Source organism: Micropterus salmoides, unplaced genomic scaffold, assembly GCF_014851395.1.
Source record: "Micropterus salmoides isolate LMB-PRFRI ecotype aquatic unplaced genomic scaffold, ASM1485139v1 Ms_hic_scaffold_14, whole genome shotgun sequence".
NCBI lineage: Eukaryota > Metazoa > Chordata > Actinopteri > Centrarchiformes > Centrarchidae > Micropterus > Micropterus salmoides.
Window position 1 is genome coordinate 1,165,261 of NW_024040485.1, and position 27,741 is coordinate 1,193,001.

General features: G+C 42.3%; 1 protein-coding gene across 3 annotated transcripts in view; it reads right to left on the reverse strand.

Annotated features, from left to right (window-relative positions):
• Positions 1 to 27,741, reverse strand: part of LOC119901600 — a 59,188-nt gene that overhangs the window by 19,927 nt on the left and 11,520 nt on the right. Inside the window, exons 1-5 of one of the 3 annotated variants that reach the window (XM_038717177.1) lie at positions 26,568 to 26,691; positions 22,300 to 23,818; positions 14,694 to 14,855; positions 2,964 to 3,161; positions 1,783 to 1,941 (exon numbers count right to left, since the gene is read on the reverse strand). In XM_038717177.1, the coding sequence (XP_038573105.1) occupies positions 1,783 to 1,941; positions 2,964 to 3,161; positions 14,694 to 14,855; positions 22,300 to 22,500 (720 nt within the window). In that variant the 5' untranslated portion in view covers positions 22,501 to 23,818; positions 26,568 to 26,691. Of the gene's footprint in view, positions 1 to 1,782; positions 1,942 to 2,963; positions 3,162 to 14,693; positions 14,856 to 22,299; positions 23,819 to 26,567; positions 26,692 to 27,741 lie in introns of those variants that run through there. The other 2 variants (XM_038717179.1, XM_038717178.1) reach the window with 2 other exon arrangements.

A 27,741-nucleotide genomic window follows, 5' to 3' on the forward strand; every position in this document is an offset into this window, starting at 1 on the left:
ATTAATTTACAATTATATATGAAAATGTATACATTTTTGTTTTCATTTGCTTTCAGGCTGATGCTAAATTAAGTGGCGATTGTTAATTTGTCTATAGAACATAGAAAAGTTATAAATTCAGGCATGATGTAGGTATGATGCAAATTAGCGACAATAGGCATAAACAATAAACCAGTGCTTGCAAAAGGTTCCTCAGTACGTATCGAATATACAAACAGGCATTATGGGAATAAATACCACAGGGGAATATGCCGCTGGATTTATAACACAAGACAAAACAAGTGTCATTGCGAAACAGCACGTATTTTAAATCTATCTGCGAGCTGCTTGTCTCTAGTTACAGTTGGATTATCAGAAATGATTCAACCAGAGCGGACTTGTGAATAAATGTGAGCTGAACAAGTATCTAACACGACTCCCTGCCTAACAAAGTTCTCTAACTCAAAGTTGCAGGTCCTCGTTGTAGACCGTCATGCAGTATTAGATTAATTTAACAGCAGTGTTTCCTCTGGGTCACTGTATCATAGACAATATGTGTTAGAGCCAGGGGCTGGTTTGAAAATGGTTTCTCGTAGCTTTGGATAGAATGCTGGTAAAGGGATAAACTAGATGTGAATATGCTACATAGTAGAAAGTAGTCATTTTGGAAGATTATATGTAAAGTAATAACTACTTCTTGACAAAAAATATATATATAATTAGCAGGGGTGATGGCGCAGTGGCTAAGACACTTGCCTTTGGTGTGAGAGACCCGGGTTTGAATCCACCGTGAGACACCAATGTGTCCCTGAGCAAGACACTTAACCCCTCGGTGCTCCAGAAGCGTGCAACCTCTGACATATATAGCAACTGTAAGTCGCTTTGGATAAAAGCGTCAGCTAAATGAATAAATGTTAATATAATTATTTGCCTATGTAGGAGAGCCCCGTTTATCATTATTATTATAGCAATGACATGAGATATGATGTATGGTATTATTATTAGTAGCAGTAGTATTTTATAGGTATTTTTTATAGTTTCTGTTTTGCTGGCCCCCACAATACACTATTTACTTTAATAGCTGGCTATTTAAAAACTATAAAATATTCTTTGTGTGGTTCATCAACGGTGATAAATTATCCAAAAGTCCCGCGATGTGTGGACAACTCGGCATCACTGAAGCAGGGGCTCAGTCTCTTCAGCAAGTGTTCCTCTTCAGCCAGTACGCACACGCTACGCCTACACATGCGCACTGACGCTCCAGGGTTAGGGTTACAATTTTGGTTTTATTTATGCACTTTTAAAAACATTTATTGAAAGTTTTATTCTTTTACATGTTTATTACAGCATTAAACTTTGAAATGTATATTGTAATAGGCTGTATATTAACTTATTGAGAAAAAACTGGTCTATGTAAAATTAGACGTTGAGCACCCCCATATCGCCAAAATGGCAGGATCCTTGTTTCGCTGCGAAGCTTCGACTGTGAGATTGACAGTCGAATCAGGCTCCACCCATCGAAGCATCGACTTTTCGACTATTGGGGGTCAGCCCTAATCACAACCTTAATATATTTTGTTGTACTTTTGTTCGAAGTACTATTTTTAACAAAAGTTTCTTTTTAAACTGCATTATGTCATGGTATCTTGGTGAGGTCTCAACATAGGAGCAGGGAATATGGCAGGGAATGCCAGCGGAGAGCAGCACCAAAATGGGCAGGACCACTTGGCATGGACCAGGGCTATACTGTCGGACTATCGCAGCATGAGGTATGAAATGGTATACAACGTTACTGTGATTTACCATTATCAGGTCAGCATAGGCAGGCAGTGATTGGCTCCTTCCCCATGGCCTCATAGGAAGTGGATCATCTTCAGTGGTGTCTGCTGGAGATGTTGACTCCTCCAGCTGGCTTTCTGGAGTGACTGCACTTCCTGACAGAGAACACAGAGTGTGTTCTTCCTACAAGAAAGAACAGTAAGGTGTCATGAGGAAACAGTGTAGATTTAGACTGTAGATTTAGACTGGTTTTCAGATTTCTCTTTAAGTATGGGAATGGAATGCAAAAAATACTATTATATTTTGTGCCATTCCTCAGTTTTTATAATTGTCATCATCCACCACTGAGCTAGCTTAAAGGCGGAAAGATCAAACCGTGAATTTCTCTGGGTGTCCTTCCTTTTGAATTAAAAATGGTAGAGAAGTCTTTCTAGATGGTAGCATTTCAGTGGTTGTGGTTACATGCAGCTGTTTTTTTCCCCTCCACATGAAACTGATCTGATTGACAATACCAGCTAAGTGTAGCAAGCAGTTGGGTAGTATAAAAAATATTGTACTGCTTGAACTATTACTGGAACTGTTCTCCCTAAACCTAGCCTGTTCCCTGGAGACAGGTGTAGTGGAAAACACTCGTAAATGACAGAATAGACAGAATAGAGTGGTAGGTCTTCACAGTGGAACAGTTTTGAGATTTTGAGAAGTGGGCAAACTTTAAATTGAGTTTAAATATTCAGAGAACAGAAAATAACAGTAATCATAAGGTGTGTTTACATAATCTTTAAAACCCTAAATAATATAAAGTGTGTAAGTTTTAGTAACATCTAGCGGTGATTCCTCACTCACCACTCCACCCCCTTTCCAAGCGCATAGCAATGGTGGCCGACACATGATAAAAAGTATCATCTTCTGACATAGCAGGGAGTAGCCAGTCAATAAATTAAGTTGCTTTAGAATCCGTGTATGGTTCATTCTTTGGTTCGTTTCAAAACCGAAACACATCACTTATCATTCAAAACGTTTGGACCTACTAGTCATTACAACACCAAAATATGTGAAAACAGGGCATAGGTTTAAATTTACAGAAGTGACCCTTTAAACGGGTACTATTGAGTACTATTAATCCAGTATGCATTAAATGAAACAAAACAGATGATGTCTATTGCTATTACTGATACACACAAACACACACATATGTTAACATGTACCTGCAGGATCTCTTCATAGGACTGTCTGATGGAGTCTTGCAGAGGAGTGTTCCTGTCTCCAGCCTCCTCCACCTTCCTCTTGGCCTGCTTAACCTCCTCTCTGAGCTTCCTCAGTCTCCACCTGGCTCTGGCAAGTTCCCTCTCATACTCCTCCACCTGGCTCTCCTTCTGCACCTCCTCTGCCTGCAGAGACAAGAGCTGGAAAGAGACAGCTCAGTGTAATTATTAATTAGTTTTAAGCAAATTGTAAAGAAAGTGTTTAGTTTTGAAAAACAAAAAAACACCTCCCCTGTTAGTTCCAAATTACACAAGTGTACAGATAAATAAATCATCACCTTGTCAGTAGAGGGGACTCATACTTGAGTAGATAAAAACAGATAGGAAGTCCAACTGTGCTTAAACTATCTCATCTAACTAATCAAGCCACTTTTAAGTTTATGGGGATTTTATAAGGAATTCTAGCCATTATTATTCATGTTATGTCATGACAGTAAGCAGATCCATGCTTCCTTTAGGAAATATTATCAGGAAACACTCACAAACTTTCATTATTATGCCGATGATATGATCAAGCCAGATGAAACTAATCAGTTAGTTAAACTTCAAATGTGCCTTCAATCTGGATGACCTGTAATTTTCTAATGTTAAACTTATTGTTCTGGGGCCCAAGCACCTCCGTGACACATTATCTAAAGATATAGTTTCCCTTGATGGCATCGCCCTGGCCTCCAGCACCACTGTGAGGAATCTTGGAGTTATCTTTGATCAGGACATGTCGTTTAAGTCTCACATTAAGCAAATTTCAAGGAACGCCTTTTTTCACCTACGTAATATTGCGAAAATCTGGAACATCCTGTCTAAAAATGATGCAGAAAAACTAGTCCATGCATTTGTTACTTCTAGGCTGGATTACTGCAATTCCTTATTATCAGGCTGCTCGAAAAAGTCCATTAAGACTCTTCAGCTGATCCAGAATGCTGCAGCACGTGACAGGAACCAGGAAAAGAGATCGTATTTCTCCTGTTTTAGCTTCTCTGTATTGGCTTCCAGTAAAATCCAGGATAGAATTTAAAATCATTCTTCTTACCTACAAAGCTCTTAATGGTCAGGCACCATCTTATCTTAAAGAGCTCATAGTACCTTAATACCCCACCAGAGCACTGCGCTCCCAGAATGCAGGGTTACTTGTGGTTCCTAGAGTCTCCAAAAGTAGACTAGGAGCCAGAGCGTTCAGCTATCAAGCTCCTCTCCTGTGGAACCAGGTTCCAGTTTGGGTTCAGGAGGCAGACACCATCTCCACATTTAAGAGTAGGCTTAAGACTTTCCTCTTTGATAAACATTTCCCTTAAACATTTAGCCTAATAAATCCCAAGACAACATGATCATATTCTGGGTTATTCAATAATGAATTCACAATCAGAATCAATAACTCTAAATGCAGATAATATCAGCAGTGTTTCCTCTAGGATTTTTTTCAGCAGCGGGGGCAGGACAAACAGCAGCGTCCCCCCCAAAAACATACTCACACTTCTCAAAACAAGTAATCTTCAGTGTTTCCCCTAGGATGGAGTTGTAGCAACGGAGGTGAAGCAAAATTTTTGTCTGAATATAAAACCCCAACACATGTCTCCGCAACATTGCTCTTGTGTCCATGAGCATGCGATTCACCTTAGAATACCTTAAAACTGCAGCGTTTTCCCAGTTTAATTTGAGCTTTAGATGAATGTTTTGGTGTTTGTTGGGGGGATTCGGGGTGCTCCCCCAAGAAAATGTTATGTTTTCCAATGAAAAATATGTAATTTCACATCATATTGGGCCATTATTTTTACCATATCTCTGAACAAATAGTTGGAAAAGCTAGAGCAGATAATAAATACAATAACAGCCAAAGATCAGTCTACTGGAGGAACTACATCCTTTAGATCTGGAGAAAGTAATTTGGTTGGTTCTGTTGCTCCACATTGATTTTACAGTGATGGCACAGCATGTATTGGGCATCACCCCTAAGCCTTAACAGCAGGAAAACCCTGTTAATATGACCTCAGAATCATTATAGATACGACTGTTCCTGTTTGCCTTTTGTGTCTTCATTTTACAGCTTCTGGCATTTATCTGTAGACATTAATATAAAAAATAGGCAACATGAGAAACCTCCTCCCTTCTGAGGTGCATTTTATTTGCACATTAAAATCCAAAAAGAAACGTCTCCTCGTTAGCTTAAAAGGACGACTTTGCATCACTAATTAGCATTACTAACCTCAGCTCCTCCAGTCACCTCCGTCCTTTCTTTTCCAAAACCACTTTTTCAGACTGAAAACTGAAAAATAATTGAATCAGTCTGTACAGGACAGAGCTGCAGGCTACGTCAGTTTAGTCTAAGTTTATACCTTATGTTCTCAACATTGGACAAGTAGGCAGTAATAAAATACAGCTTCCAGTTACTTTCTATAAATTGCGCTAATGTTAAGTTACATATCAGCTCTGTAGCTGCTGTAGAAGCTGCTCAGCTGCACAGTCTGAAGGGGAGGGGAGATGTTAGCTAACTTAGCGCTGACCGGCTTCACTTTTCCAGCAGGTGGGAAACAACAGACTTTTCTTGGTCTTGAGAAGCAGACACACTGTAACAGACACCGTACATTTACTGCCAGAATATTTTCCTCCGCTCGCGTTCACCGTCACTTTCTGCGGCTCCGATAATCAAACACTGGCTACTAGGGCTGGGGCGATTCGTTGACGTAATCGATTACGTAAATACGTCGACGCGCATTACGTGTGGGATTCTCCCAGGCAAGCTCCAGCTACTAGACCGCGCCTTCGACCGTCTAAAGTTTGGAGTATTTCAGACAGACACTCAACAACGTGCTGCTCCGTGAGCTCTACGAACTGGAAACAACTTCACTGCAGCACAACTGCTGTCCACAAACATGTGACATGAAAGTATCCCGCAGCACTTTGTCTAGAGGGCAGCACCGCAAATCGTGTTTACGTTCTGTCGCCAGACAAGCACGGCACGTTATCAGCATGAGGACATGTAGTCCGTTAAAATGTTTATTGCCTTCATGTTAAAAGTAATTTCTGCCCCGCTGTTGTCATGGTAACGTAACGTTACACCGCGAGTCATGTAACGATCGGCTGTTTCATATTTTCTGTTTATTTAACGGCCACGTATGAGCTAGAAAATGTATGTTCACTGACGCAGAAATACATTTGATTATCATACTGCATCACTTAATATTGAAATGAATCCATGTCAGAAACATGTAAAGTTTTAAGTAAAGTAGCCTAATTAATGTCTGTTATTGTTATTATCACAACACATCAGTGACGTGGAAATTTGATTCATTTTAAGATTTGCTGCTATTGTCATTAGTCTAATGTGCTTCATCAGGATGATTGAATAAAATATAGATTTATTGATTAGACATTTTTTTATATTTATTTTGTATAAATTGGTATGTTAATCGAGTAATAGGCAACTTTTCTTTCTTTAGAAAAAACAAAATTAGTCGTTAGATTAATCACCTAATCGAAAAAATAATCGTTAGATTAATCGACTTGAAAAATAATCGATATGCACAGCTCTACACGCTGCTCTTATAACACCATCTGTCAGGTATGTCCTGCATTGAACGAGGAGAGGAAGTGAGCCGAGCATTGAGTACTGCACAGTGTGCGAGTGAAAACATTTATAGCACATAGTTTAATTATTAGTATAATTTTAGTAGGCACCGCCGCTGCTGAATGCATATAGAGGAAACACTGTATCAGCATTGTACCAGTACAAATGATCCTGTACCTCTGAGCAGGACATCCAGTAACCCATAATTATTCATGTGCAGGTGTTTGTTAAACAGGTAGCAGCTACAGAGAGAATCATGCTGCTCTGCACTGATAACTGAGAGACTTTATTAGTATCAACACAGTGTACGTGTGCAGACACAAACTCCATCAAAAGCCTCTACAGCTATTAGAGCCAACTGGTGAGGGTGGCAGCTGATCACAGCTGGATCAGCTGTGATCAGCTGCCACCCTCATCAGAAACAGACGTCACTTCATGAAACCCTTCGGAGGAAAGGACGTCTCATGTCTCTACAAACACATTTCCTCGTTCCTTCTCTCCTGGCTTGGCGGAAAAGACGTAAGTGAGGGAAACGTGGATGCAATTAAGAGACTTGAGAAGCACCCCTTGTCCTGCAGCAGGGCTGGAATTATGATGTTGAAAGCAGACTTGAAAAAGGAACCTGGCGTAGGTTCCTGGGGAGTCCAGGTGCTGGAGGATGTAGTGAAGGGCCATGTTTACTGCATCGTTTACAGACCATTGGCTCTGTAGGGAAACTGCAGGGGGGTCCAGGAGTGGGTCTGTGATGGATTTTAGGTGGGACAACACAAGGCGCTCAAAGGACTTCATAACCTGGATGTCAGGGCGACGGGTCTGTAGTTGTTTAGTCCTGTGGTACTTGGTTTTTTGGGGACAGGGATGATGGTGGAGGCTTTGAAGCTGGCTGGCACATGGCATGTCTCCAGTGAGGTGAAGTGCTTCAGGGTGGATGGGGAGACAGAGTCCGGCCCAGCCGCTTTGTAAGGTTTCTGCCTCCTGAACAGTCTGTTGACATCCCTCTCCAGGATGGTAAGAGAGGGGAGAAGGTGGAGCTACCCCCCTCTGATGAGGGTGAGAATGAGATGGTGGACTATGGCCGATCAGTGGTGTGACGGGGGATGGTATCAGGTCTGTCCCATTGTCTTTCGAAGCATCAGTTCAACTCGTTGGTAAGGCGAGAGTCGTTCATGGAGTGGGGGGTTTTAGGTCTGTAGCTGGTGATCTGAAGGCTCTCCTGACTGAAGTAAAGTCGTTTCTTGAGAACTGGTGTTGAAGCACAGCTGTTTAGCACCTCACACCGCCTTGCAAACCTGTACTTTGACTCCTTGAACCTGGCCCAGTTTCCACTCCTAAACGCTTCTTCCTTTTCCAGCCTCAGCTGTCTGAGTTTAGCTGTGAACCAGCTGTGAATCATTTTTATAACTCACCCTGATCCGTGTTGGTATACAGCTGTCCTCACAGAAGTTGATGTAGGACGTCACAGCCTCTGTAAACTCATCCAGATTGTTGGTAGCAGTCCTGAAAACATCCCAGTCAGTGCAGTCTAAACACGCTTGAAGGTCCTCTACACAGTTTCAGTGATCCACTGCTTAGATGTCCTCACCACAGGTTTACAGATCTTTAATTTCTGTCTGTACGCAGCAATCAGGTGGACAATGACGTAGTCAGAGTGACCCAGTGGAGCGCCAGGGACGGTGTAATAGGCACTGCTTATTGTAGTGTAACCGTGATCCAAAGTGTTTCCCTCTGTGGTTGGACACTTTATAAACTGTCTGTATTTTGGGAGTTCATGGCTGAGGTTTCCTTTGTTCAAGTCACCAAGAACAATAACTAAGGAGTCCGGGAATGTCCGCTCTACCCACAGTATCTGGTCAACTCTGTGTCGTGGTCTGCTCTGTAGAGTTGGCCAGCCAGCTACAGCGCAGAGTCTGGTATTGATCCACACAGCCACGTCTCCGTGAAGCACAGAACAGAAATTCGTCCAGTATTTGCACAGTGAGCGCACGTCAGAGATAAATATTTTCGCTAGCGGTGTGTGGTGTGTTCTTCAGCATAGTCGCACCAGCGTACCAGACTTCCTCTTCCGCCGTTTCACCACATGAACAACGGAGAGTGAGGCCTTGACCAGAATGTCCAATAATTCCACTGATGACACGAGAAAAGTGGGAATTAAGTCTGCTGGTGGTGTTCCCCTGATGTTTATGAGCTCTTCGCTGGTGAAAGGGCTCCGCAAATGTAAAATTAACAAACATAAACAAAACAAGTGCACCAAAATAATACAGCTGCCCTGAGCGGCGCCATCTTGAAGTTACAACAACTTCCTGTTACATAGCGTATCATTGATATTGGACGCCACGCCACGGGCACGCAGTTCCCCGAAAACTCACCTGTTAACCATCAGTGCGATTAGACTAGACAATGAAAATCTGAAGTCGGTCGATCTTATTCTCCAGGAAGAGTTCGTCAAAGTATGGAGTGTGCAAATCATCCAAAAATGACCATAAAATTCAAAATGGCCAACTTCCTGTTGGGTTTAGGGCATTGTTCCAAGATGCTTTTTGGTACGTCTGGAAATGATACATGTGCCACAGACATTTTGTATATGTAGGTGAACATGCCACGGGGGATGTTTTGTTAAAGGTCACTTCCTGTTATTATCCATATCAAATTTGCTACAGATGTGTGCATGTACACTGAATTAAAACAACTTCCTGTTTCATGGCGAAACGTCGATTTTCGACGCCACGGGCACACTTTTAAAGGAGACCTATTAAACTGCTTTTCCAGTCCTTGTAGTTCTGTGACTCTTGTATGGCAGCTTTGCATGATTTAAAGTTCAAAAAATTATTTTATTTTCTTATACTGACTCTTCATGTAGGGCTTCATTTCAGCCTCTGTGTGATATGGTGTGTGTAAGGCCCCCCCTCTCAAAGCCACTGTCTTCTGATTGGCCAAGACGTGAAGCATGTTACCAGGCTGTTGTTGTTGCTGGGCAGAACAGGCAGTCTGAGCCCTTGCTGGGCTGTTGCTATGCCCATATATGGAACACCAGCTCCTTCTGGCTCGGTATTACGTAGAATGGAGCTCTTGGTAGAAAAAGCAGTTCAAAACAGAGTGTTCAGAACAGGAGGAAATGTGAGGTTTTTGATCACAGGGATTTCTTTTAAATACTTTAACCTCATTTTTTTAAGCTTTACCATGTTTAACATGAACATCCAACATTGTAACATTGTAGATAAGTCATAAAATGTGGAAAAGCATAATAGGTCTCCTTTAATCGTCATTGGGTTTTAGACTGCACAGCAAAATCAATCCGTCATGTTTCTACCGTAGCCGTCAACGAACAAACAGCGCTACAGAGCGCGTTTTGTCATCACGGTGCTCTTCTTCTGCTTGTGTAATTCCGGTAGTGTAGACGCCCGTCACTACATTGAATACATACAAAGAAGAAGAAGAGGGAATAATAATAATATTAATAGTAATATACAGTCTCCGAGTAGTCTTCTGGTTTATTAGAAGTAAGAAGAGAAGTTCAATTCAATTCAATTCAATTTTATTTATATAGCGCCAAATCACAACAACAGTTATCTCACAGCGCTTTTCATAAGAGAGCAGGTCTAGACCGTACTCTATGATGCTATTTACAGAAGCCCATGGCGGTGGGGGTTGGAGGGGGGGGATGCTTGTGGTGGGTTTCGGTCCGGTGGTGAACGTGCGGTGTGGGTCACGGTGTATCCGTGGGTGGCGGTCTGTGATCTCCCTGGCTGCGGGGGATATGGGGGCGGTTTGCGCCGGCTAGCATCTCTCCTGTGCAGCGCATTACTTGGCTGTTGTGTGCTGCTAGTTAAATTGGTAGCGGGGTAGTTTTGGTTGGCTCACCTGTAGGTCGTGATTGGCTTGCATGCTTGTCGGGGGTTGGGGGCATCAGGTGCGGGCCTGGACTGGGCTAGTGTGCGGCTATGTCCTGTGTGCATGCTGTGCATGTAATTGTATTTCGGTTCTCTGAGGGGGTCTGGCGACTGGTTGTTGGAGGGGTGGGGGACCGGGAAGAAGGGGTTGACGGGGTGGGTTGGGGGTGCGGTCTGGTCCTTTTTGAGCTGGTTGGGGGGGGTGTCTCCTCTGGATGTTAGTGCCCGGACTGGATGCTTGGTGGTTGTGTGGGTAGGGATTGTGTTTTGGGGTGTGTCGATGGTTGCTTTGCGGTCGCGTCGCGGCCCTCTGGATTGTGGTCGTGTTGAGTCCTAGGGGCTGGGTGCATCTGCTGACTCCCTAGGGCTGAGGGGCTGTTGCTGCTGTCGCGGGGTGATTGCTGTCTCTTTTCTGTGGGGACAGTGGGTGTGTGTGTGTGGGGTGCTTCGCTGCTAGGGAGGGGAGGGCACAGGGGTGGGGGTCTTCTGGCCTGACCTGGCCTGGGTGACACTGCCTCCTGGGTGTGGGCGGACCTTCGGGTCTGGGCCGTTGGGCCGTTCTGTCCTTGGGCGGGGTCCTTGCTTTTCCGGACCTGCTCCCTTGTGGGGGGAGGGTGGAGGGGGGTTGTGCCAGCTCCGATGGCCTGGTGGTGCTCGAAGTGCTCCTGATTGTGTGGGAACGGTGAGGTGGGTGGGTGGCAGTGGGGCTGCCGGAAGGGCCCCGGCGAGGACGGGGATTGTTGGACTTGGGTTGGGGCTGCACTGACCTGCCTCGGGGGTGTGTGGGGGTCTGGGGCTCGGGGCTTTGGAGCCTCTGGGTCTGGGGCGGGTCTGCATGCTGGGGGGGCTGGGCCCCCCTGGACCTGTCCTGGGGCTGGGCGGGGTTGTTGCTGACTCTGGGGTGCTGCCAGTGCTAGAGGGGCTCTTGCTATAAGCCCTGGGCTGGAGGGACCTGGCGTCCTCCTGCTTAGGGGGGTGGGGGACGGGACTGAATGAATGATGGGGCCAGTCAGGAATCTGGTCCCAGTGAGGAGGACCATTCTAGCCTCACCTATGACCTCCTTCACCTTTCCCCCTTTGGTCATGTCTCACAACATACACCCTTAGGACTCTGGGGCGCATGGCCGGTGTTGTCGGGGTAGGTTTTGGTGCTCCTCCTTGGGGGTGGGGGTGCTTGACTGGGGGGGCTGGGCCCCCGTCCGGGATGAGATCGGCCTCGGGGGCTGCTGGCACTGCCTGCACTCTGGGGAGGGATGCCTCTGGCTGGGCTGGGGGACCGTTGGCCTGGTTCTCCCGCGTTACCGCTCCCTGGCGGCAGGGAGCTTCCTGGCACGGCCTTCTGCTGTTCTTCCTTGGGGCGGGGTACAGCTTCCCCCGGGACATGCGGTCTGGGGTCCTTTGCGCTTTGGGGGGTCGCGAGGTGCCCTGGCTTCTGGGGATGGGGGTCTCTGCGCGGGTTGATCCGGTTGCGGTTTGGAGGGCTGCGGTGGGATTGTGGGGCGATTGTCAATGCATCTTGATGCATTGTGCTTTTCCCTGGGCAGGGTCTCTGAATGGCTGCTGGGTGTTTAGTTTGTGCATTGGAGTGGGTGGGTTGGTGGTGGCATGCAGCTGAGCTGGTTGATTTTGCCTCGTTGCTGGTTTGGCTGGTGTTGCACAGCAGCCGGGGGGCGTGCTAGGCATGGGGGATGTTGGCTGGCGCCGGCGGCCTTAGTTTTTTCCGGCGGTTGGGGGGACGGCGGACTTTTATTGGCGGGTGCACGGTGACCTTTGCGGCGCGTTTGCTGCCGGGCTGGGACTTGCTGCCGGTGTTTCTCTCCGCTGGCTTTCGCTGTCGTGTTGTTCCGCTTGCTCTCTCTCGTCTGCCTGACCTCGCATGCGGGATTCGCAGGGGGCTGCTGCGGCATTGGGTGTCGCCGTGCTCGCGCAGTGTGCGCGTTGGACTCGTCACTTGTGCATTGGTGTTGATGATTGCGTGGCATTTGGGCGTTTTGGTTGTTCGCTGCGTGGCGGTGGGGTGGGAGCACTGGTCTATGTTGTGTGCGCGCCGCGGTCGGTCCGGGCGCTGCTCTTCCACGGGTTATGCTTGTTGCATTTCGTCGGCATTACGTTGTCAACTGGCATTTGGGTCGGGGTCTTCCGTGTTTGCATCGCGGTGCATCTGGGAGTCTTTGTATTTTTGATTGATTTATTTTTTTTCCTTTCTCCCACCCCTATTGGCTACTGGGGTTCTTGCCTGCCTGTTGCTGGGGTAAGTCGTGGCATCCCACTCTCACTAACAACTACATTCTTTAACAGGCTTATGCGCACACACATGTACCCACATGCACACAGACACACACAGTCTCACACATAGACACAAACAAATTTAGGTTGTCCCTGGTAGAATTATTCCTGATGCTTTTCTTTCAGTTACTTATTTAAATTAATTGTTATTATTCCAGCTCTCGTGGCTGTGCTGTGTTGCTTATTTAGTGTGTGTGACTGTTTCTTGTTTTCATTTTTCTCTTAGTTGTCATACTATGTCAGCTGTTTATTGCTGCTGTTCGGCTGGTTGTCTTTTACTATTATTTTTTTTTTATTGTTTGTTTTTGTTTGTGTTTGTTGTTGTTGTTTTTCTCCTCCCCAAGCCCCCCTCTCTGTTCTATTGCAGGTTTCGTTGCTTTCTGCAATTGGTGTTTCCCACTGCTTTTCCCTGTTGTCCCCACCTTACATCCCCCTTTCCCCTACTCTTACAGGTCTTGTCCTTTCTCTGTGCTGTCTGTTTGTGCCCCCCCATTCCCGTGTCTGCCCCCCTGTCCGGCCCGGTGACAAATCAATACATAATTAAATAAATAATAAAACAGACAAAGGAGTATATTAATACTCTCTTGTTAAAGTTAAATCTGTCTGGCACAATATGGTATCCAGGTCATCATACTCTATACCAGGCTGCTGGGCAGGACAGGTATAAAAAAACAAAAAGAACGGATTTTGTGGATTTTCCCAGATGGAAGGCTATAACGTTAATGTGGGACAGATGTTTTCAAAGCGGTGCGGAAGTTGTCTGTTTTCTGTGCACAAAAATAAGTAATTTTTACTTTCACATGCTAAATGCCCATTAAAATAGTTGCATCGTTTTACCACAAGCTGAAATATTTCTTTGTGTTTCTGTTGTATTTTAAAAAACAATGCAATTCACAACCCTCACCACTAGATGTCACTAGAACCTACACACTGAACCTTTAAGGGGTGAAATCAAAAATACAAACAAATTGTGCAGTATGAGTTGTTACAATTAGTTACACCTTGGCTGGATAAGGTAATGAAATGTAATATGCCAATTGCTTAAGTGATTATTCATCCTGTTCTGTTTTTACATCTAAAGGCTGCTTGATAGTATTATATAGTATTGGCTTGAAAGCAGCAGGGATAAGGAGATGGGCTCTGGTTTGTTTTTTCCTCATCCCGGTGATTGGCCCATCTGGGTGATGTAAGTTTAATGTGCGTTAGCTTGTTGGATGTTCACATAACGTTACCCTGCAACAGTAGCGCCACGCCGACACGGTCCTTGTCTCATACACTACTGTCTCTCCGTTGCTGTTGTAACATTTACTGACTAGTAACCTGCAGGCGGGTCTTCCAGCTCCGCTGTTCCATTAGCGTTCGCCATAGTGTGAGCGCCACTGTCTCGGCCTCAACCACCACTTGTCTGTGTCTCAGGCTTTTTGAATTTCAGACACTTTCCCATTCTCACGCGACGAGCTAGCGTTAGTGTGTTAATAGCACGTCAGAGACGTTTTGGTTTCTTTCCCAAGAACTGAATGATTCGTGCAGACCTTTGATGCCAGAGCTCATGCACCGCAAACACTCCACAGTCCAGAGTGTAAAGCTGAACACCGACATAAACAGTACTGTTAACTGTAGTGTTGTCACACCAAACAGAGTAAATTGTAAAGTCACACACATAAAAAGTGTTTATTTATGACGTTACGGCATTATTTAATCCTACAAAAGGACAGGAACAAATTTAAGACCTTGGTAAATGAAATTTAATACTTTGCTAATGAAATGTAATACTTTTGTGGCCTTATTTTTAGAATTCGAAAGTTAAGAATTTTTAAATACTTTTAAGACCCCGCGGGTACCTAATATACAAGCATACAGTATTTAATTGATTTAAATTTAAGTACTCATGCAGTTTACAGTGAGATAAGTAGCTGTACAGCAGCAAGTCATAATTACCTGTTGACTCTCTTCATAGCAGAACTGCCTTGTTGCCTTTATTTGCTGTATCAGCTTCTCTTTGTGTTTCTCTAATTTAACCAGGGTCTCCTCCAGCTCCTTACGGTCCGACTGCTGCTCCTGAAGCTCCAAGTTCTCCACCGCCACTGCATTCTCCAGCTCCTGCAATCACACACACACACACACACACACACACACACAGTTTAGGATTTACGAGTGATTCAAACTTGTCTGTTGAATGATAAAACAGGCATGTAGAGGTACACACACACACACAGAAGTGAGAAATGTGGACTGAACTGTTCTTTCACACATCAAAATGATCCTAATAGGCAGTCAGTGGTTTGAGTCCTGTTGTTACAAAAGTGAACTGAGATATATGTCATTACATTAATCAGTCCCTCCAGGATTCCGCATGTCACCATCGCAACTATTAACATAAATTAATATGCGCTACAAGTGCGTCACACCCGGACGCACTTGTAGCGCGTCCGGGTGTGAGCCGGCAGAGAATAAATCCCTAGGAGGAGTTCGTTAAAGTACAGAGTGTCCACATGAAACACCTACAGAGTTTTCAATTAGCGACTTATACGTACACAGAACTGCAGGAAAGTAAGCTGTTGTTTCTGAGAGCCACATCAATTAGCCGCAGCTAAATCTGGAGTGCACTCCTATTCGAGTATTTACGGTAAATGCTCCCACACGGAGCAGCTCCTTGCTCTGCTGTTTTCAGCTGCTGTTTCAACAAAAACACCATTCAGAACATAACCATATTCTTCAGAGGAAAAGAAGAAGGAGGAGAAGGAGAGCAACAAATAACCCCCAAACAATAAAATAAATTCCATTTATATTTCCCTGCTTTGTTGTTTATGTGTACATACAGAGGAAGAATGAGAGAACAGCACACATTTCATCGTTACTGTGTGTTAGAGCATGGGAGAACAGTGGATACTTTTAATACAGCCCACACGCCTAATACTGTGTAACTATAACAAGTAGAGGACAGAAGAAAAAAATGTTCTTTCTTTACAACTGTCTGCATAGCTTATTCATATTGTGTAATGAATGAAAATAAATAGGCCTACTAGGCTCCTCTCTACTTTGACATTTAAGATTAGCTTGTTTGATCCACCTTCATACACATGTGACATTACTGTACAACTTGAGAAAGGAGAGTTGTTTTCTGCTCCAGCCTGCCTAAAAGAAAAGCGTTTTTGGGATTAAATGGACTTTATTAGCTGCTGCAGTGCAGGATGAACTCAGAACAGACCCATTTCTCACCTTATTATTCTAAATCATGCAACGAAGAAGAAGAAATGCATAATAAATCCTGGGACAAAATCTGTCCACAAATACTGTACAGCATGTAGTCTAATGAACAAGACTTGTGTTACAGCTGACTTGGGCAGTGAAATGTTTAATTTTTTTAATTCATGTGGTCATAGTTCTCAAATCATAATTTAAGAAGAAATGTTTTATACCACCTCAAGAAGGCTTCCTATCAGAAAGGTAGGAAGGTATTTCAAATGTACAACTGCAGTCCTGAAATCTAAGTAAAGTAATTTCCCTGACATTTTTGTGTTACTTTACTTTTAATAGACGCATGTAACAGGTTTTATACTTCCTGTGAATATAATCATAATGTTGTATGTGGTGCTCTCATCGTGTACTACTGAGACTTCATTGCCCTCTTCAGAGAAGACTCTGACTGCAACATGCGTCTTTGTAAAGAGAGAAACGGACAGAAAAAGTCTCTAACTCTGCCTGTCAGCTCGCTCTGCTCCGTTAAAACTGAATTTACCATACAGAATTGAATACGAGTGCACTCCAGATTTAGCTGCAGCCAGCTGACCGTGTGCTTCTCCCTATACCGCAGTTCTGTGTCCATGCATGCAGCAAACTGAAAGCACTGCCTGTCGGAGCGTCTACGTGAAAAGAGAAGGAAGACATGGCTGGTAGTATTGTCTTCAGACTTGTTAAACACCTCAGCGCACTGAAGGAAGCCATCTGACTGTGTGAGGGGCAAGATCGTTGATGTCTGCAGGCAGAGTAGGCCTAGAGCTCTCCTGTCTGACTGGTCCACCAATAGGAGAGAAGATGACCCCTTGAGACACAGCACCTCCTCATTTGCATAATGAGGCAGAAATGCATACAGATATGTAAAAAGGACAGGCAGAAATAAATACCATGGGTGAAAATAAATAAGGTAAAAAAATACAAAGGAAGAATAAAACAGACAAAAATATTAAAACACACACATAAATAAATACATTTAAAAAATTTGTAATTAATAAATAAAGTTGAAGATTATAACGGAGAATAAATAAATAAGGTAATTATAACAAAGGTGAATAAGTAAAGGCACTAATTAAAATATATACATTTATGTCTCCTTGTATAATTTAATTACTACCTACATTTATTTATTTACTTTATTTTTTTGTGTATTTAATTGGATGCTTATTTATTTATTGAGCATTTATTTATTTCTGTATTTATTTCTGACTGTGTCAGGATCGGTCCTCCATAGCGGGGTGGGAGAGTTATCAAGCACGTAAAGTTTGGTTCAGATGTGAGCATGTACACTGAAGTTACAACAACTTCCTGTGTCATGGCGAAGAGTTGATCTTTGACGCCACGCCACGGACATGCCCATTGACGAAAACTCACAGATAGCACAACTTTTCATCTTCAATACCTTTAGAAGGCACAGCACAAATTTGAAGTCGGTTGGACAAAATCCCTAGGAGGAGTTCGTTAAAGTACGAAGTGTGTAAATCATCCAAAATTTGACGTAAAATTCAATTGATTGAATTTTACTGCTATTTTTGGATGATTTACACACTTCGTACTTTAACGAACTCCTCCTAGGGATTTAGTCGGATCAACGTCAAATTTCCGCTGTGCCTTCTAAAGGCATTGACGATGAAAAGTTGTGCTATTTGCAAGTTTTCGTCAATGGGCGTGTCTGTGGCGTCGATAATTCGCCATGAAACAGGAAGTTGTTGTAACTTCAGTGTATATGCTCACATCTACACCAAACTGTACATGTAGGATGAGAGTCCCGCCCTGAACACATTCACCCATAGTCATAGCGCCACCTGCTGGCAACAGGAAGTGACCTTTAACTAAGCAGCCCCCGCCGCACGTTTCACCTACGTGCACAAATAAATGCAAATACAAAAAAACAAATATATGCTATGGCTCCAAGAGGCTTTTTTGTGCATCTGGACAAGATACACGTGCTCGGAGAAAGGCAGAAACGCATGGAGGATGTCAAACGAGACAAATCACTGTGACACAGGCTGTTGCGTCCTGGTGAGCTGCAAGAAAGAATCAAGGTAAGCTGGTTTAAATATGCAGGGTTAGGGTTAGGGCCGCAAAATCCTGGAGGGACTGTTTAATGATTCAACTATAATTCTAAAGTTAAAAAAAAATCACATCTACCAGTGTAATTTTTACTTATTCCCACAATTTCACTGCAAAAATAATGTCCCAAAACATTGCAACTTTCATCGCAATTTTTAATAGAAGAAACTGCAAAATCTGGCATTTTAGACCACAACAATCACTAAAAAGACCCGCTAAATCTTGGAGGGACGGATTAACATGTACCCCATTTGGCTCAACATGTGATCAACAGCAGAATAAAAATACATTGAAACGCTTCTTGTTCGTTGTTTCACCCAGAGGCTTATTACCAACACTGAGGTCAACTGCATGTGTGCACCCAGTGAACAAATAAGCCTAGCATAGCTGTTTAGCCTTTTAGCTCAAAGACAAGATTTAGTGGTCTTGGCCACCGTACTGCAGCTCAGTTTAAGGGTCCTGGTAATTTTTTTTATAGCCTAGGCCCTCTTTATGTATAGCAACTATTCCTTTTTTTCAGATCCTCAGAGAGTTCTTTGCCATGAGGTGCCATGTTGAACTTCCAGAGACCAGTATGAGGGAGTGTGTGTATTTAGGCTACATCTTTAAAAACTTTAAAATCGCGGTTAGATAGGCTATTACTTTTTTACCCAAACATAATCTTGAACATGACCGCTTTATGATAATCTGTTATCGATGTAAGGACAGATCTCCGCACATCGTGGATTTATGCTCAGCCCTGAATAAAATCTATATCCGTCTTTAGGTAGCCTATAACGCTAACGTTGCACTGAAACACTTACTGTGGGCTACATTACTGCAGTAATCACTGTTTAATATGTAACCTATAAAACTGATCAATGAACAGTAATCTTTCATATAGTAGGCTAGTCACACTGATTGGAACATTCGTAGAACTGGAGATAATGTGACTATTTCTGAGTGAGGATGACTGTGGTGCTGCTGAAACAAACAGACCTAAATAAGGTTTAAAAGTGAGTTTTTCATTATTAGCTGCTTATAGTCTGAATGCGTTTTGACAGCATTAATAAAATACCAAATGAGCAAGATTTTATTAATGTTGAATAGACATCTAAAACTTTAACCTATAGACACATTTTCCACTGCAAAAAAATAATTAATAGGCTAACCAGCTGTGTGTGACTGTGACTTTACACACAGTCATGAGTAAACTGTGTCGTATATTTGATCTATAGCCTACCTATTTTCATAATCAGGTAGCCGATTGCCACCGGCATTTTGTCCCGTCGGGTTACAGCTTAATAAATATAGCCTTCCTATTTAAAATCGAATGTAATGGGCTGTAGCACTTTATCAATCATTAAGGAAAGTCCAGTCCGGTAAATGATGAATGAGCAACGCTTTATAGTAGCCTAATAATGTTAATGCATTGATCCTTCTTCCACTCCTGCGTTATAGAGCCTATCAGGGTCCGCGTTGGCACGCATTCATATTTCTAGCTCCAGCCGATTAAAATGGAGGCTCTGCCTTTATTTACCTGTTGCCATGGTGAATCGTAGTATCGGAGCTCCATTGATGATGGCTTTTTTTCATCCCCACGCACACGCTTTATTCAGGCTCAACAATGTGTCCGTTAATAAAATGGATGTCTGTTGTTTCGCAAACTGCTGGAAAGTGAAGGCAGTTAGCGCTAACTCACCTCTGCCTGAGCTTCAGACTCAGGTCTGAAAGCTCAGCAGGACTGGACAGGGCAGAGTCAAGTGACCACACACACAATGGTATGTTTTAAAACAAAGGAAAGTACTTGAAACACCCACTGTAGGGAAAATATTTATAAAAAAATGAAATAACTGACATGGTAAAATTACGTCTGTTAAGCTGATGATACACAGAGCAACCTTTAGAGCAATCGTGCAGGGCAACGTTGTCGTCAATGGTAATGACCGTAATCCCCTTCCGCCACCACTCCGCCACCCTCCCCGCACCGCCGCTATCCATTCAAAACATAGTTGGACTTGCCACTAGCAACATTGCCCAGCAACATTGCTCAAAAAGTTGCCCCGTGTATCATCAGCTTTAGAGGCTCTGAATTTCGGATTCGATTACTTTTCAATTGTCCAGCCCTACTATGACATTTAAGAAGAGCAATGATATTGTGTAAAGGTATATGATTAAAACATGCACGAATAGACTCTTTAAGACATTACTTCAGAATAAAGTTTAAAATCTTGAGGAACGAGAAGGTGAACTCCCACTGTTTGACACGCTTTCTCTCGCCCTTCCAGCTCACAGCATCATCTTCTCTTACAAGGCTCCTGAAACATTCCTGCCTCCAAGAACTTCCCAGTTCTCCATTCTGCTTTGTCTACTCCCAAGCGGGAGATCTGATTCGACAATCTTCTAAAAGCTTTAACTGAGATTTCCCCAGACTAGTTCTCTTTTGATTCATCTCAGCAACCTTATTATACACCCAAGGTCTCGTGAAACTTTAGTGAATTTATTTTCATTTTGTGTTGTTTAAAGTTATTAGATTGTTTACCTTACATACCTTTGTTTGTGTTTTAATTAAATTCCACTACTTCCAAAGACCAACAGAATTTGGTAGTTAGTTAAAAAAGTCAGCTGAGGAAACAACAAAGCAGTAAGGCAAACAAACTCGACATTCTGTGATCAGGGTTGATGTCCTGTAGCTCTGAAGTCTATAGCCTAATTTCAAAGTTAGTGATTACTGTAGGAACCAAAACCTGCATCCGCTCATTTCCTTTATTTCCTTAGAGTCATATTCTTTTCACAATAGCCAAACAGCATTTACATTGAACCCTATCAATTCTGTTCAAACTTCCGTTTATTGCATTCTTGTTGTTGACTAATCATTGTTGTTTATCTTCTTTATATGCATATTTACTCTCACTTATGTTCACGCTAGTTAATTATTAAATATTCACTTTGATTATAATGCGGGTTTATGCATGGAAGATTCCCTCCTCTGAATTGAGACTGAATGATTTAAACTGAATGAACAATTGATGAATAACTGATCACTTGTACCTTATTGTTGTAATTATGAACCAACTATGCCAGCAGGCATACTGGGTACTAGTTGAATGACCACAAACAAACTGACATGCATGTCAGTTCGTTTGTGGTCATTTTATTAACCCTGTGAACCTGATTGACACATTTTACTTGTGTCCCTTCTTCTCAGACTAATAACTCAGTCAAATACGAACACACACATTGGCACACTTGCTCCAGTGATATCAGTACTGTATCGTGTGCATCAATAGTAGAAACTAAACAACATAGGTGCTCAAATGATTGGTCAAACAGTTGATCATCAGAAAATTATTCAGCCAGCAACAATTTTGATAATTAATCAATCCTTTAAAAGTTCTTTTCAGCAAAACTGCTAAAAACTCACAGGTTCTAGATTCCTTAATAATTTGCATATTTTCTTTGTTTTCTTCTATCTGAGCAAGAACATAAATAGCAGATTCTATCTACAATGAATATCTGAATAATCAGTGCCAATCCCTTTTTTATCATAATTGTTTTGAATGTTCTACCCCAGATTTATTAAGGTTTCTACTGTTTGTCATGTTCTGAATAGTTTAAAACCACAATTAACCACTCTTCAACTTTCAGTCAGAAGCAAAAATCAGCCTTTTTAATTGAAAGATACAATGATTTGACATTTATCATGATAATTATCTATCTTGAATGATATTACATTTTTTATTGTAGTAACATTTTGGCCATATTGCCCAGCCCTAACCCTGGTTTAGAATTCGACTAATCCAGTGATTTGTTTTGGCACAGAACCTAACTACAAGGCAGAGTCTCAGAACTAGAAAAAAAATGCATAAGGTCCTGATTATTTCAGTTTATAGAGAAATGATTACTGTTATCACTCTGTTTAATCACTCTGTAATTTAAGTGAAATGCAATGAACCAAATAGCAACAAAGCAGTGTATCTGGGGCATTCAGGACTTGCACTGAGCATGTGAGTCTACAGCTTGATCTAGTCAGAGACGGGCCTTACAGCATCATGACATCACATGAGAGCATCATGGGGAATGCAGTGATGGTGAGTGCAAACTGGAAACACTACACATACACACAAACACACATTATTTATATTGACAAACTCAAAAAAATGTGAGACCAACACAAAACACACTCACACAGGTGTATAAAAACCCAACATACACACACTAACACACACACCAGCGATAGGTGCTGCGGTCTTCTTACTCTGATCTCGGCTGCCTTGGCAAGGACTCTCTCATCCGTTTCCACGACATCGGTGTCCCTGGGAGACGACCAGCAGAGAAGACAGGAGTGTTTAAGGAGGGAGGAGAAAGAGCACTCATTTTTCCACTCTGCCTTTCTTCCATTATTCCCTCCTTCCCACGATCCCTCCATTTTTTCCTGCTGCACTGCTGGCTCCTCCATTGCTGCCCTCGCTAGCTGTCGCTACACTGCAGAGAAGGCGGAGCCACAGTGTGCGTGTGTGTCCATGGCGATTGATGCATGAAGTCAGAATGCACCAATGTGAGAATGGAAAGCGAGAGGGGGATGAGTCAGAGTGAAAGCAGTAGAGTAGGCTCATCTGTCCATGGGATCATTTATTTCCTTTTGTCTAGTTTCCTCCATCTATGTTTTTTCTCCTTCCGTTTTTTCCCTCCGACCATCACGCTGCTTCTCTAGTCCTTGCACATCTCTCATCTCCTCATCTACTTCTTCCTCCCCCTCCATCAGCATCACAGGCCACTGCAGACCCAAATACACACACACACACACACACACACACACACACACACTAGCGACTGAGCCATTCATAAAAATTCCAGGGAACAGAGAAGCAGCAGTCGGCATAGGCAAACATTACTAATCAATTAATAATCATTCACAGATATATTCTATAATGTATAATAGAATACATGACCAGATTTTTTTGCCACATGGAGGCAGCAGAACAAGCTGTAAACAACATCCAATGACATCTGAACCACTTTTTGGTTACATTAGGTCTGCCTACACAACCGTTTTAGAAAAAGCTATTTAAAATAAATCTCTGTGCAGCAGAGCCAGAGGTTAATTTGAAGGAGCCATATATATGCCTTTGTTTCTAATTCCCTGTGTTTGATAGAGATTATATTTGCTCATATTTTAATTATTTTTATTTTAATCCCTTTATGACCACAGTGTACACATCTTCTGATGGCTACTTCCAGCAGGATAATGCACCATGTCACGAAACTCAAATCATCTCATACTCATTTCTTGAACATTATGAGGGGGGAAAGTAATAAATATTAAATGATAAAAATGCATATGAATGGAAAAATAAAGGGGTTCAAATGGTCGTGAAATTAAAAATAGAGTGATAAATATTCAAGTGATTTGATTAATTTTATGCATTCGATCAGCTCTGAGAGCTGAGTTTGCAACATCATAATTAATGATACCACTTAGGATTAATAATTACTCTGTGCAGGTCATTCTTTCTTTCAGATATTACCCACAGGTTAGTTTAGATATGTGCACATTCTTTTGTGTTTAAACTAGACTTATATCAGAGCAGCAAACAAGGCACTCTTTAAAAACTTCTCAGGCTCTAGTAATGGGTGTAAAGGCTAGTTATATATAACAAAAGGAGAGAAGGCCTTTCCACATCAGTCCAGTCAAGCCTACAGACTTCCAGCACACCGAGGATGCTTCCCAGGTCTCTGCAGCTCTCCCCATCATCAGGTGGGACAAATGATCCACACTGTGACATGGGAGGAAAGTAAATCAGTGTAATAAATGCTTCAGGTTATGAAAAATATGTTAATAAGTTAACTATAAAACATGGCTCAGTTTCTAATGTTGACAGTACTATCATGTCACACCTGTGGGAGAAAAGGGCAGAACACCTCAAAATATAAATAACTATTTTGTTGTCCTTTGAAGACAGACAATGTAACATCAGCTGTCAAATGTCAAGTATCAAAAACTAGTACTTACAGTTTAAGTTGTGTGTAGCAAAACATCTTGTAACAAATATAAAGGTGCTTTCAGTCTCAATAGTCATTTTCAGGACAATAATATCTTACAGCGCTGTCGATAGCAGTATTCAAATCCAAAATCTAAATAGCGGTGTGTGGAACAGCAATATTTAATGTAAGCTGTTAGGCAGTAACCGTTATAGCTGACATTTTGCAAGCTAAATAGCTAACATTACCATTATATGCAGGGGCGCCATATAGGGGGGAAAAGTTAGGACAATTCCAAGGACTGACAGGGCCCCAAAAAATAGGTAAAAACTAATATTAAAATATATTTATATAAACCATCATCATTGAGTATTTTAAATATAATGATACAATTAATGATCTCTTTGTTTTTGGCAATAGAAGTTAAATATTCCCATTGACCAAAAAGTAAACATCCATATTGACCGACCACCCCCCTGTATCTGCATGAAATGGTTTGGTCCTGCCTTAGCACGCTGTATCAGTGACAATGTTTAGTTGCAGTTAGATGCGCCAGAAATCCAGTGATCACAATGATGCATAGTAAACCAAAATCTGGTTTTCAAAAAAGGAAAGAGAGAAAAGACAAAGGAATGGATGTCACTCTGTGACCCAGTTTTTCCCCAAGAAAGCTGGGTAGCCTTTTTTCTGTGAGTGGCGTTAACCTGTTGGCTTAATGTCCATAGTGAAATAAGACAGCTAGCTGCAGACTAGTGTTAGCCTACATTTCATCAACATCTAATCAGTGCAAGGAAACATTTAGCAAGACAATCATATTAAAGCATTGTCCCTGCCCCTTTAAGCAGACTAACAGATGAGTCAGCAGCACCCCAGACTCCCCATAACTGTAGCCTCCCTGTCCCAGTGAAGAAGGGCAGCAGCGTGGTGTTAATGAGTTAGCATCATTCAGGGAGGCCGTGGGGATTTCTCTGTCTCTCTTGCACTTTTTATCATAACAAAAAAGAAAATGAAATGTTTATTAATGACAGAAATTCAAACAAATTATTTTCTCACATAATGATAATTTTGAAATAAAATAAAAACAACCTTCTGTTTGTACTGGATGCTGGACAGTTATCTGTTCTAACTTCCGTTTACCTAATTGTTGTAATTATAATCACTGAAACAGTGATTAGATTACCTCAGCCTGCAGTAATTTACAGACAACATTAAAATTGAATCCATTAATCCATTTTGATACGTTCATTTAGATTTAATTATGGCTGTTAAATGACATCTATAGGTAGTTAATTTTAATATAAAAATACATTGAGACTGTAAAAGATTGCCTTAAGGACATTTTTATGGTGGCTTTTAATCTTGCATCAAATAGTGAACTGCATAGGGGAGAGCCGGGACAATTGAAACGTGGGACGAATGAAACACAGTAATTTTCTCAGAGCCCATACAAGTCTGATATACCAAATTACATCAGCACATTTGTGGTGCGTTTGCCCCCTGAAGTCGTATTTCTGACTCGGGAAGTTGGGAGAACCACACTACCCCGACTTTGTGATCCAAGATGGCTGTCGGGGTATCAACAGTTAGTGAAAGCTGTAGTTTATATTATTTATTTGCACTTCTGTGTACTTGTGACTCAGAAATGTTCGTACACAAAGTGCTGTCCAACAGCTGTCTGTGGATGTGTTGCTACAGTGTTTAGTGTGAGTAAATACCGCACAATGCGTTTTTTTAATCAACCGTCGTATCAATAGCTAACTGGCTAGTTGTAAACAACAGCTGGCCGAGCAAGGTTTTCCGACTTGTTAACTGGAACGCCGTCAACTCGGGTGTGACGTCATTCCCAGCTCCGACCTCCGAGGTAAATGGAATGCAGCAACAGTCCACAGTACTTAACAGAACAGGGAAAAATCAGGCACTTTCAGACACTTCGCTGTGTGAAATACTGATGGATTTACACATTACTTCTAATCAGTTATTACCACTGATGACATTATATCGTTTTTAAACAGTACTTGGAGGTGCAGACGATGCTCGGCGGACAGGCAGAACTCTCACCGTCTCACAGTCCACCGCTGGTGTTGTGCAACTAGTGCACCGAGCACAGCCCCCCCCATAAACACCTCCATCCCTCGGTCCAGCTGCTGCCACGTACTGTGTAATGCTATCGGCATGTCTTTTCTCTCCCTGAATACAGTACTCGTCACAGTAACTAATCTGACGTTAAAGTTACATTGTCCATGTGGAAAGTTTAATGTTGACGCTACATTAAGTCAGCTAAACAAAAAGGTAGACCATCACTTTCCAACTTCACACGTGACCTCTTTTGAGCCTTTTGCTCCAAAGTATTGTCACCCCAAAATTAACTTCTCTAACAGGTTATGACTTCTGTGCATGACTCTTGGTCAGCATACCCTCCCGTTCAGTTAGCATCGTAAGCACAGCTTGTGAACGCTCAAAGCTGTAAGCTAACATGCCATTTATGCCAACAACGATACCTGCGAATTATTGCTAACATAAATGAAATACTACAATTTCACTCACCGAAATACCTGGAGCAGTGGCTTCTTGGGCAGTCTGTTGTACAATTAACAGCAGAGTACATAATATTCCTCCGGTCAGCTGGGCTAGCTCTGGCTCCAGCGACGTACTCAGAGGATGACGAGTTGAGAGCCAAAACCTTGATCAGTTCGTCAGGGGGCGTAGTTTGTGATTGACAGTTTCAGCAGGAAGTAACAAAAAATACATGCGGTGAACAATGAATGATAGCAGGGTGTTGTGAATGATGGTAAATGAAGTTTATCACATCAGTTGACAATTTAGTACTTTAGATTTCAATTCACCTTAAATTTAACCACTCTGTATTTCACATGCATTTTCATCCCCTCCATTTACTGTTTGTTACTTTAACTCTTGAGGCTACCCGCTTTAAATGATAAATGTCAATTTTGCGTTGTGAATGATGACTGAAAAATTGTTATGTTTTTATTCTGTCACTACTGCTTTAATCAAATTAACTTAAAATTAATCACATCCCTTTAATATTTATCACTCTATTTTTCATTTCACGACCATTTTAACCCCTTTATTTTTCCATTCACATTCATTTTCATCACCTCCTTTTTTGTCAATAAATATTTGTTATTTCCACCCCTCATAGAACATGACAATGAGTTCACTGTACTCCATTAGCCTCCACAGTCACCAGATCTCAATCCAATAGAGCACCTTTGGGATGGGATGTGGTGAAACGGGAGATTCGCATCATGGATGTGCAGCCGACAAATCTGCAACAACTGTGTGATGCCATCATGTCAAGATGGACCAGTGTCTCAGATGAATATTTTTAACATCTTGCTGAAAGTATGCCACGATGAATTAAGGCAGTATTGAAGGCAAAGGGGGGGTCCAACCCGGTACTAGCAAGGTGTACCTAATAAAGTGAGTGTAAGCTCAACACTGCTTGTGTCTGTTTCAAATTAAAAGCCCTCTAGCGTTTCATTGGACAGAATACCTTCCTAACAAGGTATTTAATTGTGAAACATTAGCAGGACCGAGGCCCGCCTACAGGGTGGGTCAAAGGGTACAGATGACCCCAGCCCAAGGCTCAGGGGGTGCCCATGCAAAGGTCCCTTAAATGGGATCAAATACAACACTTTATTTACTGTATTATATTACTAACAAAACAATTTATATGTATTTACATGATAACTACATG